We start from the raw sequence: 15024 nt of genomic DNA on the forward strand, positions 1-15024 counted from the left end.
GTTGATGTTTTGCAGAGTACTATGGAAAGCTGAATGTTTTAGCAGGAATAATTACACCTTGTTATTTTGGACTTTTAGAATTTATTTATATTATTGCAAACAGTGATTGTTCCTTATTTTATTTGTATACTTTACTGGAATTTCTCAATTGTGGGATCAATAAAGGTGTATCTTATCTTATCTTATCTTCATGTGTACCTTTAAGTTGCTATTTTATGCCCCCTTAGTCTCAAGCCTAAGAGTAATTATAGTTTCAACCTGAAATTGTTTCGTGGGGGACAGGTGTTGGCATAACAGACTCAGGTTAACATGTGCTGCAGATGAGTTAAAATGGAAGAGCTGCTTTTCGTGACACTATCCTGACATGAAAAACAGCGATGTCTCGGTAAAAAAGCAACTGCTTTTTGTGGCACTATCAATGCAGGAAACGAAGCAATGTTATCTCAGTTAAAAAAAACCCAACTGTTTTCATGGCACTATCCCACCAGGAAACATAGCAATGTCTCAGTAAAAACCAGCTGCTTTTTGTGCAACTTTCCCTATGGGAAAAAGAAACACCCATATTTGGTGGCTAAAAAGCCACTGGAAACACGGTGATGACTCACTAAAAAATAACCAGTGTTTTGTTACGTGGTCTCGTGGTCTGAAGTGGTCTGCATCTTGGCAGTGTCTCGCTGAGGTGTCATGACATCCACCATCCACTTCACCTCCCGATGACAAAGTCAGGTCATATACTGCATCACTTTAAAAGCACTGATATGATATGTATGAATTGAACAAATGTCATGTATTCATGGTGTGCAGAAATGTACAATGCCAACATTTTTCTCTGGTGAGTGGGCTACACAAATGCTATAAATGTGCATTACAGAAAAAAAAACTGGAATCCAGTGGGGGTTTTTTTAAGATTATTTTTTTGGGCTTTTTGCCTTTAATGGACAGGACAGATTGAAATGGGGTGAGAGAGAGAGAGAGAGAGAGAGAGTGTGTGGGGGTATACATGCAGCAAAGGGTTGCAAGCCGGAGTCGAACCTGCGACCGCTGCAGCGAGGCATCGCCTCTGTACATGGGGTGCCGGCACTATCCACTATGCTACCGACGCCCTGAATCCAGTGTTTTTTGAGCTTGGCACATACTAGAGTCATACTAGTCTCTTCTCCTTCACTTTTGACCTTTCTTTTTTAAATCTGCCTCTCACAACACCAAAGCAAAATACCTTTGAATACAGAAATCTGCATTTTTACATGGTGTCATAACGTTACTATTACTTAGACAAAGATCAAAGAATTGTATATATATTCCACCACTGCCAGAATATGACACAGATGAAAGTGCTTTGAATACAGTGTTTTATGTAGAACTATTGCTGAAAGAACTAAGAACGTAGTTGGGTAATAATTGTTTCTGTATGAAGTTGCAAAATCACTAAGCAGCTTTATTGCTTTGAAAGGCCACAGTGACTGAGATACAAGTGTTATTTATTTAGGGGCTTTGACTAAATCTGTGGCATCTGCATTTAGTTGTAGCTGCTGTCTACCTGCAGATTTTTGGTCCCACAATAAAAGTCAACACAGGAGTAAACCAAAGCATGAAGCAGAGAATTGTATGATCTGATCTTTGCTGTGTGTTTCAGGTAAGAGAACCCAAAGTCAGTGAAACTTTTTACCTCCAGGAGGTTGTCTGTCACTAGGTTAGAATTTTAGTACATACCACCTCCTCACTCACCTGACATTTGTTCATTCATTTATTTATCCCCTGCCTGAAACCAAAAATCACCATCTAACCTCTAGTCTGACTACAGACTGTTTTGGAGCTGCAGTGGTAGATAAAGCCAACAGGCCGGGTTTCTTCATGGTGTTTCTCCAAGATTTACAGCAGATGAGACAAATGCACACACAGCGAGCAGCTGAAGTTAGTTTTGTTGGCTTCAAAGTCCGGCGAATCACAAGGTCTCTTTTTCCTGTTGCTCCCTCTTTTTCTGCTGACCATAGCAGGTGCCCTGGATTGACACACACACACACACACACACACACACACACACACACACACACACACACACACACAGTTCTTCTTCTTCTCCCCTTCACACATGCAGAAATTTAGTCACCATACTTGGAATCTGAAGAGAGAAATGGCCAGTGACAGGATCCATGCTGCTTTACCTGACCCTCCCATTCAAAATGAAGAGGAGAACAAAGAAGACAAGGCTTTTGGGAATATCTTTGCTGAGTTAGAGTCTGTGGACTTGCCTCTAGGAACAACCTTAAGGTAAATTTGCAACATTAAGGACATTTTTAAGAAAAAAAATCATCTCCTGGCTACCATTGATGGTGGATTATTTAACCTGACTTACAAATGGAGTGATTTAAAATGTTTATCTATCTTTATATATGAACATCAAAAGGTGCAAACAATCAAGGAAACATGCATATATTCATTAAAAATACCAAAGGGATTGAACTTTTAGTGTAATGTGCTCTTGAAACACTTTAGCTTTAGAAATTAGCTTTATGGGTGGAAGTTTTGCCACTGGTATACCTTGTAAATCAAAATTTTGATTTACAGGAGCAATTAAATTGATCCTGAGTGACTGGGGGAAATGTATGACCCTCTCTCCACCATAGATAACCAAACCAAATGTGTATTGGAGCCAATGCAACAATCAAACAGCACAAAGGGAATTCGCACCAAAACGACTAGACAGGCAGTTTTTGTTTTTTTTTTTAAAGCAAAATGCAAATCCAGGCTGTTTGTGCACTTCAGCACAGTCCACATTAGCAACATGTGCATAAAAAATACATGTAATACACAAATACATTTTAACATACTCAAGAGTGGCAGCAATGGCCAGAATATCAGTAACTTGGCACGGTGGCTGTGATAGATAGATAGATAGATAGATAATTCATTGATCCTGTGGGAAATTAATAACTTATCATTTGATGATAAAATTAAAAGGGTGCAAATGTTCTTTCTCTCCGCCGTTTCGCATCACCCCTCCCGTCTTATAAGTAATGAACAGTCCCTAATTCTTTTGTTGTTATATGACACATTACAACCAATTAAATTGTAATGTTAGTTGCTAAGTTATGATAAATTCAGCACAGTTCAACATTTAGACAACAGCCAACAACCTTCATGTATTGGCCACAGTGTTTTTGAGTAAACGTTAAGGGATCAGCAATTGTGTTCCTGTTTGGTTCCTGTGGCCAACTGTACTGTAATGTACAGGAAATGTCACAACAAAGCTGCTGACGTTGAGATGATTCCAACTGTAGTGCGTCCCCCACAGGCCAGACCTCATACTGACCTGTACGCTGCTGTAGCTGCAGTCATAGCCATAATACACACATAACAATCATGGCGGAGAATGAAACCCTGGAGTGTATAACGGAGCACGAGCGGATTTTACAGGAAATTGAGAGTACAGACACGGCCTGTGTTGGTCCCACTCTTCGGTAAGATTACACGACTTAGTGCACAGTCCTTACCAACCATAATGTCCATGTGTGTTGTTGCATTTCCTACGTTATCAGACCTTTTGTTCATGAGCTAGCTTAGCTACCCTAGCCACCGGCAGGCTAACATTAGCTATTTTAGCCAGCAGGCTATATGGTGTTGAAATGAACCGTGAGCCTAGCTGCCTTGTTAGCTAACAGGCCAACAGTGACCACTGTTTATGTCAGATGAACGCAGCTGTTGTAAAACCGCGTCAGTGTGTGATTTTCCTGGTTGTGTGCATTTATCTACGGCTGGTGACCTGTCAAAATGTAAACATCAGTTGTGGGTGTGGCTGAGGGACTCCACATCTTGTTATCATTATGCAGCTGATGATAGCTAACGGTGCTAACAATTCAGGCTAGTTGCATTGCAGAAATGAGAACATTAACCCAACTGGCATTCCGATATACCATGGCTAGATGAGTCATCTTGAAAAGCTGGTGCTGTGGTTGATAGAGAGCTTGGTAGCGGTGAAATGGGATGTGGGATTGCTCACGCTAACGTTCTCTGGCATTGGTTATGCTACCAAGCTAGCTTCCAAGGCCATAATGAATGACAGGAGTTTGTCAAGCTAGTGTTTATAAAGTAACTGCGGCCTCAGCTGAATGCCTCCACCTCTCACACACACACACACCTGTCCCAGAAACATGCCTGTGAGCTGTGGTTGTCTTAAAGAATACTTGGGAAACCAGTAAAAATATGCCCTAAGGCTAACATGACAACACCTCAGCTCGCTCAAGTGACTGTTCCATGATCTTCTTAACATTGCCATTATTTTAGCAGCTGACCTAGACAGTCTAGATTAGTTGTTGAAAAATTAAAGTCATGCCCTTTGCATGTCTGATTGTTTGTTTAGATTTTGAGTATAGAAAGACACTTGTCAATGTTTTAGTTCCATCTTTTGTCTGTTTTGTTATTTTTCAAGCCCTTTTTTCTATACTGAACAAAAATTTAAATGCAGCACTTTTCGTTTTGCTCCCATTTTTCACAGGTTTAAGTTAAAGATTTTAAACTTTTTTTTCATGCACTCAATTGATACATTTCTCTCAAATTTTGGCCACAAATATGGTAAAATCCATGTTTGTGAGCACTTCTCATTTTCCAAGATAATCCATCCACCTGACAAGTGTGGCATATCAAGATTACTCAGCGTCATTACCACACAGGTGTGCCTTGGGATGGTCACAATAAAAGGCCGCACAGAAATGCGGAATTTGATCACACAACACAATGGCACAGTTTTAAGGGAGCGTGCCATTGGCATGCTGACCGCAGGAATGTCTACCAGAGCTGTTGCCTGTGAATTGAATTTTAATTTCACTTCCATAAGATGTCTTCAAAGTGGTTTCCGTTAATTTGGTAGTACATCTAACCGTCCTTACAGCCGCAGACCATGTGTAACCACACTAGCTCAGGACCTCCACATTCAGAATCTTCACCTGTAAGACTGCCTGAGAGCAGCCACCCAAACAACTGATGCAAATGTAAGTTTGCACAACTGAGGAAAATCTGCACAAACTTTTAGAAACTGTCTCAGGGAAGCTCATCTGCATGCCTGTCATCCTCAACAGTGTCTTGACCTGACACCAGTTTGTCATTGTAACTGACTTGTGTAGTTGTGAGGCCAATTGGATGCACTGCCAAATTCAGGGAAACAACATTGGAGTTTAATGGTTGTGAAATAAACAATGAGTTCACAGGCAACAGCTTTAGTGGACATCCCTGCAGGCAGCATGCCAATGGCATGCTCCCTCAAAACTAGTGAAAACTGTGGCGTTGTGTTGTATGATTAAACTGCATGTTATAGAGTGTCCTTTTATTAAGTTTTTCTTCAACACACCTGTTATTTTAAGAAATATATTATCCATGACCCCTGCTCAGCTTTAGTGTAGTACAGAGCACCTGCAGGGTAGTAGCCTGGCACACCTCCTGTAACAGCCCACATGTGTCAGTCTCATATTTTGCCTGAAAGACTGACAGTTCAGGGTTTCCCACATGTTCATTTATTTTTTGCGGCCTACCACGACTAAAACATCTGCTGCCATGTTTTCATTTTATATTTTTTAAGCTGCACTGTTCATTAGGATCGCTAATGGAATCTATATACTGTTTGGTTATTCATTGTGCTACATTTTCTCAGTGCAGAACATACTGTGGGCACAGACGGAGCCACAGAATGCCAGGTGCAAGTGAAACTAAAGAAAAAGTTTCATAACTTAGTCTAAAGAGACTAAGTTATGAAATCTTAACTCACCACAGAGCATCTTTCCTGATTGGCTGCTGACAGCACTTGCAGCTGATACAGTCAGTCACACTCAGAGGCAAAAGTAGTTTAGCTGGCTTCAAATACATTCAGTACCAGAAGCATTGGAACAGCGAAAAACAGAAACGAGTGGCGCTCCTCTGCTCTCCGTTTCCATCACCCCTCTCTATTCTATGTTTTCTTCTTTAAAGCAATGCGTAGAGTGTAGAGCACAATATTTGAGTCATTCCTAGACCACAGATAATGTGGAAGGAACTGCAGCAACAACTAGACTAGACTAGTTGAGTTTGAATTGTGAGAATGTCACATCCCTCTTATCTGTGTGAGATACTGACATCCCACCTATGACAACATTGCAGACTGTTCTAAGATTTTGCTAACTATTAGTTGTAAAAACACTTGAAAGTCTACTGAATCTGTACTCACATTTACTGGCAGTCTGACAATCACAGGCTGTTTGTCACTCTTTTATTTTTAAATTGTGTGTGCATCAACTGAAAACACACTGGGAGGTAGAATGATTAAGCATAGTGTATCCTGTAACCCAGAAGCAACTTTAAGCTGGCTAAAGTTAGTTTCCTGCCCTGGCAGGAAGTAGGAAAGCAGTGACCTATTTGTTTCAACAACCACCTGCTTTCAATTATTAATAACAGGAAAGAGGAACTCATATGGCAGCATGGAGGCTGATGATTACTGGGGTATGAGCGTGCATGTTTCCAGTTGGCTGTACTGTTCATTACATCAGGCCTAGTTCTTAGCTTCAGTTCCTTGAGGAGTTCCATGGTTATCAGTTAGTCATTTATTAAAGAGACCAAAATAAGCCAGTGCCAGCTTTCCATTGTCGGGATTTGCTGCTTTGTTCCGTGTCATATTCTTGAGTACCATGTTTTTTTTTTGGACTGTAAATTGAAGCTATTTATGTAATTGTTTTTTACAAAACACATTTTAAAGAAATGAAAGAAAAAAAAATAGGGCTGCCACTGTAAAGTCAAAGATTTAAATCATCATTTGGGGCAGCTGTGACTCAGAGGTAGAGCAGGTCGTCCACCAATCAGAAGATCAGTGGTTTCATCCCCGGCTCCTCCAGTCTGCATGTTGAAGTATCCTTGAGTAAGATACTGTACCCCAGGCTGCTCCTGGTGGCTGTGTGTCAAAAACAACAGCTGAGTAGCAGGTGGCATCTTGTATGGTAGTCTTGGCCACCACTGTATGAATGGGTGAATGTGACTCGCAGGATAAAAAGCGCTTAGAGCGTTCGGAACACTAGAAAGGCGCTATACAAGTGCAGTCCACATACCAATTACCATTTTTAAGGAATCTCAGTCAACTAACTGTGTACTTAGGGGACACTTTGGTCCCCAGATTTATCTGTAGAGTACAGGCAGCTGCAGACACATAGGGTGTTTCTCAAAGTCAAGGAAGGAACCTAAATTTGAAGGACGCTATGTCATAGTCCCTCACCGAAGGACAGTTCCAATGTCAAGGATCCTTCCGAGTTTCAAAGAGGACTGTCTGCTTTCAGAGTAATTCAAGGGATGCATGTGTGGATCCTCCACAGGTATAAAATCCCCACAATGCTTTGTACATGATTTGCTGAAAGTGAGGGCCTCATAATTTACACTCTCCAATGCACCCACTGAACCCCCAAATAATGAGATTTTTAAAATAACATGATTTAGATAAAACATAAAAGTTTTTAAATGAATCATTCACAGCATGGAGCGCCAAGTGTCCACCTCCCCAACCTCCCCCCACTATGACAACGACATGATAACTGCTGTCATTCTGTCAGTTTCAATAGGTGTATTTTTCGGGGGGAATCACGGTGAGAACGGCCAGAGTAAAGACAGTGCAATATCCTGCAGGTCAAAGCATCACTCATTTGTTTTGAGGTGAACTTATTTCAGAAGATTACCCGACAGAATCATGTACAATAAGTGCGATCAGCTGTTTCAGAGCAGCGCGGCTCCGGATCATATCATTGTAGCAGAGTGTGTGGTGACACACACGTAAAATATGGATCACTTTGAAATGACAGAGTGATTATGTGTGTGAGTCTGTGCATAAACCGTTAATGATAATTTAGAACTTTTTTCAGCTGTTGTCTTTACTTCATTACACCACTTACTCTTAAGTATGATCCAGAAATACATTCTCTCTAAAAGTCACGTGATTCTGACAATACTGATACATTTGTTTAAAATTGTACTACATTAGAGAGTGGTAAAATGATCACAGTACCCTGAAACCCCCTCAGTCTGCTGAGGAATAATGATGCACACCTGGGAACACTCGTTAGCCTGTTCCAATGTGTGTTCATTGAATGCTAGGGAGGACTCTTGCCTTGCCTCTGCAGGATCCTTCCTTGAGAAACACCCAGAACCAGGGTGATACTGAGTGAGATGGAGGCAGAGTGAGTGAGATGGAGGCAGCTGCCAGGAAGAGGAGAGGCTTTTCCCGGTTACTGGATTTGTTTAAAGATAAAAAACATATAAAACATAATGACCAAAAGTTGACTAAAATCTCATGAATTTTCATCGACTAAAATGTCTTCAAATGTTATGTGACAAGGCAGTTGAACCCAAAAGCTGACAAAACACGGGCTGGGAGCAGGATCTAGTGGGTGATTTATTGGTAATAAAATGAGTGGAGGAGTACTGGGAGGCAAAGTCCGAGGTTGGGGAGTGAAGCAGGATAATGCTGCAGGCACAGGGAAGTAGTGGTGGGCGATGAAACGATAACATATAGTCTTGCGATAAACACTTGTGCACGGTTGATAGAAAAAATGTTCGATATAATGTTTGATAATGGTACTGTATTCCGTCAGGAAAAAACACAAGGAAATCCGCGCAAGTTACCCTCGGAGTGTGGCTGTGCAAGGTTGGTTGCTTGAACACACTCACTTGCTCCCTGGTAACCTAGAAACGGTGTCACGCAAACAGCTAACAACGTCAGGTTTGGTTTCGCCATCCTCATATGTGAACACAGGTCCGCTTATAAGCCGCGACTTTGGGCTTTTTTTTTTGTAAAGTTGCTTACAAATATTGGTAGTCGCGGGTTGCGTTTTTGTGAGCTTGTTTCTAAAGTGGAGTTGCTTATTTGGGCTTGCTCTCTAAACGTCTCCTTTCTCTCTCTCTCTCTCTCTCTCTCTCTCTCTCTATATATATATGTATATGTCTAATAAGTTATCTAAACGCATGATGGTATGTCGGACTGCAGGATGTTTTCACAGCTCCACTCCCTCTGCCCCTCACCTTCTCTCCATACACACAGGTGACGGTCAGTCAGTGAGACTTTTCACATTTAAATCGCACGATTAATGGACATTCTTTAATTATTTCGCTAACAAGTGAGCGAAATATGGAAAGAATACAATAAAGATTTGTAAAGAGGATTAAAAGATTTGACTTCAAGAGGGGCACGATTCAAAGGCAGTGTGCAGATTCAGATTCTGTGTGAAATATGTACTCATCATTCAGATCTTGTTCAGCATACCAGCACTGTTACAGTGAAAGTAAAATGGCTTTTTTATTTTCATTTTCATTCATTCATTTATTCTTTCCATGTTTTTGGTCGGCTAGTTGGTTTGGTAGCATTCAAGGGCAGTAAATATGATGTATTTGTTAAGTAATTTTGGTTGCTGGTCCTGGTTGCTTGTTTCTCTCCCAAGATCTGGCAACACTCAACACAACACATGGTAGAGTGAGTAGCAAGAATGAGTGTGGATAGCGAGGAAATAGTCGAGTAGTAGTTTTTGTACCATCTTGTGTATGTTCATTTATTTGAGTATTTTCTAATGGTTGTGTTGACATTACATTTTCCTCCCTGTGCCTTGACTGATGACTGTGACTGAAATCAGAAGAAAGCTATTGAGTTTAAAATAAATGTTAAAATGTATTTATTTTCTCCTGGTCCTTATTTTAAATAGGTTATAAAAAACTTATCGATAATTATCGTTATTGATCAGTATGAACCAGCTATATCGTGATATACTTTTCAGCCATATTGCCCACCCCTACAGGGAAACAGGTATTAGTAAAGTACCTGTTAGCAAATCAAAGCTCAGGCTAAACAAGGGAGCTGGAACGTGACTGACTAGTTAGCAGAGTCTACAATCTGGTGAGCTGGAGTTGCATTATTTGAAGCTGAGTTGATTGAAGATGATGAGCAGCTGCGGTGACTCCTGCGCACCAGACAACACTTCTGGAATCAGAACGAGAGAGGGGAGGAGGGAAGCTCCTGGCTCGGAGAGGCCGTTTACATGTACACGGTGATTTTGATAAACGGAGACATCTTCCTTCGTTTGTGCCCTTCGTTTACACGCAAACGGAGATTTCTCCCCTGAAAACGAGTCTTTTTAAAAACTCCGGCCAGAGTGGAGATTTTGGAAAACTCCGACGACATCACAGTATGCGCCAGAACTTGCGCCTGTGTCAAAAGTGCGACCTATGTTGCTATGGTGACAATGGATACATGGAAGGCTTGAGCTTCTCGTTACACTGCCACCTACAGGTTTGGCGTGCTCTTGTGTATATATACACGGGTAAGTGTAAACGAAGATCTTTTTGAAAACGGAGACGGTGAAATGTCTGTTTATGAAAATAGCCGGCAATGTGTAAACGGCCTCGGAGAGAGATTAGGCTGCAGCAGTGGTTGTGACACTAAAACTAATAAGTATTTTCATTTTAAGACTAAGACTAAATCTAAAATAGCTGTCAGAAGTAACACTGATGCACATTTCCAACCCATTGTTAGCGTTGTTAACACACATTAGCTCAAAGGGGCTAACTTAGCGTGTGTGCTATATTATATGAACGTCACTGTCACCCTGAATACCCCGCCAAACCCTGTTCAAACTCTCAAACTCTATATGGAATAAAAAGGAGCAAATATTCTGGTATTTGTATTGAACAGCCAAATTCAATTCAACTGACATAATTCTGAGTTTGTTAAACAAAAAACAGATATATAAATTAATAGTGAAAATAAATATTCTTTGCAGCCCTTAAAGGATAGGAAATGAAAAATAGCTCTTTCCCTTACACTTCTAAAACATAGTCATTACTTGGGTCCTGGTGATAAAAAAATATGGCTACTTAAAAACTGTCATTATTTCTTGTTCTCAGATAGACTACCTTCCACTGATCCACTCTGTCCACCTCTCCTTGAAATGTTTTTTCATGTGAAATACTTGAAATTACATGCACCAAAACCTTCTTTTGTACCTGCACCAGAAATGTTTTATTGTGTCATTTGGTGTGTTTTTCTTTTTCGGCACTTCTGCCACAGCCAATATCTACTGCTGCAACATTTTCATTTTTTATGACAGTTCAACTATGAGGATATTGTCAATGTGTTATAATGTAATTTGAGATGATTCTCCCTTCAATTTTCTCAAAAACTTAACAGTCAAATAGCTTTTGCCCTGGTCATAGATTTTATTGAAAATTTCAGCAAAACTTAATTTTATGACCGTTAAACCCCCCCCCCCCCCCCAAAAAAAACAAAAAACATTTTCAAGGTGTGATAATGTCATTTGAGCTGAATATATATATATATATATATATATATATATATATATAGATGAATATATATATATATATATATATATATATATATATATTCAGCCCAAAAGTGACATTTACTTAAAGAGTAACTAAACCCTAAAACCATTTTTTTCAGCTGATAATCATTGTTTCTGGTTGTATAGTAGTGTTACTGACTGACCCTGCTTAAAATCTTGACAGTTTAGTGCAAACTGTTGAAAATCTACATTTTATTTTAAAAATGTGGTATGGAGTGCCCTCTACAGCTTGAAACCTGGTTACTACATTTGAATTTACATTACATTACATTGGAGGCGAATGACTCTTTTTCGGGGCGAATGATGTCACTAACCGTCCACGCTAAAGCCTGCCCTCCTCCCTTTACTCCTCCTCCCCTTACTATAAAACCATTCTGTCCGCAGTTATCAAACTGATAGCGAGTAGGTTGGATCAGAGCAGAGAGAGTAGTAGAGCAGAGAGAATAGCCAGTAATTTGTCGAAACGTATTGTTAGCATAGTGTATTTTAGTGTAGGTTTACAGTTAGTAGTGTGTTTATAGTATTTAGGTTAGTTGGTCAAGGAGAGACGCCGAGGCTCGGGAGTATATGTGTGGGGCGGCAAGGGAGGAATGTGGAGGGCCGCTGCGCCGTGAGAGAGAGCCGAGCCTCGGGGGTATATGTGCGGGGCTGCGAGGAAGGGATGGGTGGATGGATGGATGGGGTGGGCTGCTGCGCGGTGAGCCCAGGCTCCCAGAGAGGGAGAAATAGGGGCGGTTTTCCAAGCCACCATTGGCACAATGGATATAAGCTCCATTGTTGGCAGGGTGAAAAAAAGTCTAAGTGTGGAGATGGGGAGAAGGGTGAACAGGGGGAAAGAGGCTGAGCTCCAGCCACCTTCCCTTCTGCCTGTGTGACACAGTTAGGGGCGGTTTTCCAAGCCACCATCGGCACAATGAAAATAAGTCGAAGTGTGGAGGAGAGGGACCAGATAAGGAGGCCAACCTCTGGGGAAGCCCCCCCCCCTCAGCTCCGCCTATCTTTTCTGAATTTTTTGAAATCAAGCTGTGGGCGGAGCTGGGCGTATGCACTCTTTGTACCACCTTACGTGCACTGCTGCACGTAGAGCTGAAAATTACGTGCACAGTTCACATTTTACGTGCACTACTGTGCATATGCACATGGTATTTCAAACCATGACCTCCCCTCTGCAGGGCTCCTGCAGATCCTTAAAAAGTCTGCAAAGGTATTGAGTTTATTTATCTAGAATTAAGGCCGTAGTTGGTATTAAAATGTCTGAAATCAATTTTTCAAAAGTTTTAAAGAATGCCAAGACATTGGAAATAGGATTTTATAAATTTGTTTTTTTTTCCTGCTGTTGCAGTCTAAAATCTCAAAATAATTGGTAACATCTATTTTTTGAAGTAATTTACTGAATGCCTCTTGCATTGACATCACACCAGTCAGGATAATGGAACCAACAACTTTCATATTTTCTGTCTGGCCACGATGCTCGGAGCAGAGGATTCACTGTGCTAGTTAACTGTCACAGTACCCTGGACGACATGGGGAAGTGAAGCAATACCAGTACAAGGCAAGTCTTACCAGGCTCGATGTATTTTATGCACAAAGTAGTGTTGCACGGTATACTGGTACTAAAATAGTACCGCGGTACTAGAGTATTCCAAACGGTACTATACTGCATTCGGAAAATACTGGTACTTTGAAACTGATTCAATTCATTAATTTAGTTAATTTATTTTACTCATTTATGCACACAAATGCCTTTCTTGTACCTACTGGAGCACAGATTGCGCAAGTGGTGTGTATGACAACAACTGTATCAACATTCGCAGCTGGCGCACATGAAAAAACACAAGAGAAAGTCTGCCTCGCAAAGGGAGACAACACGAGACAACACAAACTTGGTGGAACATTTGAGTTACCAAACCGTGACGTCCGTACTGAGGTACTTACCGAACCATGATTTTTTTGGTACCGTTACACTCCTACTATTTATTGTTCTAAAGGTTTGTATCCAAAAGGACTTTTCCTTAGGAAAAGTACCGAAGAGTATCGAAAAGTATCAAAATTCATATTGGTATTGGTACTGAAACAAAGATTTTGGTATCGTGACAACACTAGCTCAAAGTTTTTCCAAACCTGGCACAATGAGAATAAAGGCAGTGGAATCCCACTTGCTGAGTTAGAAACAAAAAATTGGCAAGTCATGTTTTATGCTACAATAAACATTTGGGTAAAATTGTCCCTACCCTTAAGTAAAATTGGTTCTTGGTTAATGTTGTTTTTTTTTTTTTTAATGTTGGTTATTGTAAAATTGGTCTTAAATTTCATTCTGAGTGGCATTAAAAAGTCGTTTAAAGTCTTATATCTAACTTGCCATGAGTTGTAGGAACCCTGCCTCTGGCAGTTGAGGTGACTTCAAACTCTTCTTTAAATCATGTGAAAGCAAGGATGGACATTTGTTTAGGTAAAGCAGGATCTGATTTGTTTAACAAAATGTCTTCAACTGTTGGCCATTGCAGAGCTCCACAGGGTTAATGTCTCATATGCCGGTTTAAATATCATTTGTCACAAAAAAGGGGTTTAAGGAGTTTGAGTCATACACAGTAAAGTACAGTAGGAAACTGGACATTGCATATGTGGAGAAAACTGATAGAATATGCAAAGTCAGATTAAATTAATCAAGAAAATGAAGTGCAACTAATTGTGCTTGTAAAATGACCACCAAACAGACTATTCTGTGCTGATGAATATTCTTAGGATTTAATTCGTACTATGCACTACTCTTATTAATACTCCTAATTGGTTCCCTTTTAATTAATTTTATAAAACAAAAGAAAAAAATAGACAAAATATTTTGATTCTGGTCAGCAGCATGTCTAGAAAGATTTTGAGTCTGGCCTGCACTGATACACCATTCCTGCCCAAGGAGCCCAAGTAAGTTCACTATGAAAAGGTATAGTTTTTACATTAAGGTTCTGAAAATTCCCCAAATTCCTGAGCTTAACTCTTGCCTTGTGAAATATCTGGAAATTTCGTGACCCTTTGCATCCCTTCAAAGGATACTTTTTTACTTATCAGGACCTATTATATATTGTGAGATTCTGCAGATGCATGCAGTTGTTGACAGAGACTTTGCATTAAAAACAGTCATCTATTTACTCAATTTGAAATGTAATACATTTAATCATAGTTCTCATTTTCAAATGTTACTATAATGTATTTTTTTGTTTTCATCATGAAAAAAGGTAGTCAACAAGTATTTTTGGTCATAGTTTTAGGCAACTTCAACGACTTCTAGGTGCTAGTTTTGGCTTGTGGCCCTCATCAGGGTCATTGCAACACTGACCAATTACTGATGATGTTGGGAATCAGATAAATGACTTATCAACAGAACATGTGAGCAGAGTGGAGCAATACGTTGGTTACCTCCTCTCGCCTGCTCAATGCCGCTTCAGGTCACAAATTTTTTGGTTCCTTACCAGGCAACACATCATTTCATTAAATAAAAACAAACACAACCCAGCTAGGTCGGGCATGCTTCAAACTCATGGTGTGAGCAGTGCCATAGCAGATTTGGAGCAGGATGAGCAGGAGATAAAGCAACACTCCAACTTTTTAAAAAGAAATCTGCTCTGCGTGCAATCCAAAGTCTTGCTGCTCGTGCTTGCTGCTCGCTCCACTCTGCTCACGT

The 15024-nt window shown here is 40.3% G+C and overlaps 1 protein-coding gene across 2 annotated transcripts in view; it reads left to right on the forward strand.

Annotated features, from left to right (window-relative positions):
* Positions 1-2087: 2087 nt before the first annotated feature.
* exoc6 (exocyst complex component 6) overlaps positions 2088-15024 on the forward strand; it is an 80692-nt gene continuing 67755 nt past the window's right edge. Inside the window, exon 1 of one of the 2 annotated variants that reach the window (XM_049563888.1) lies at positions 2088-2268. In XM_049563888.1, coding sequence (XP_049419845.1) covers positions 2090-2268 — 179 coding nt within the window. In that variant the 5' untranslated portion in view covers positions 2088-2089. Of the gene's footprint in view, positions 2269-3305; positions 3459-15024 lie in introns of those variants that run through there. The other variant, XM_049563889.1, reaches the window with a different exon arrangement.

Source organism: Epinephelus fuscoguttatus, linkage group LG20 (assembly GCF_011397635.1).
Source record: "Epinephelus fuscoguttatus linkage group LG20, E.fuscoguttatus.final_Chr_v1".
NCBI lineage: Eukaryota > Metazoa > Chordata > Actinopteri > Perciformes > Serranidae > Epinephelus > Epinephelus fuscoguttatus.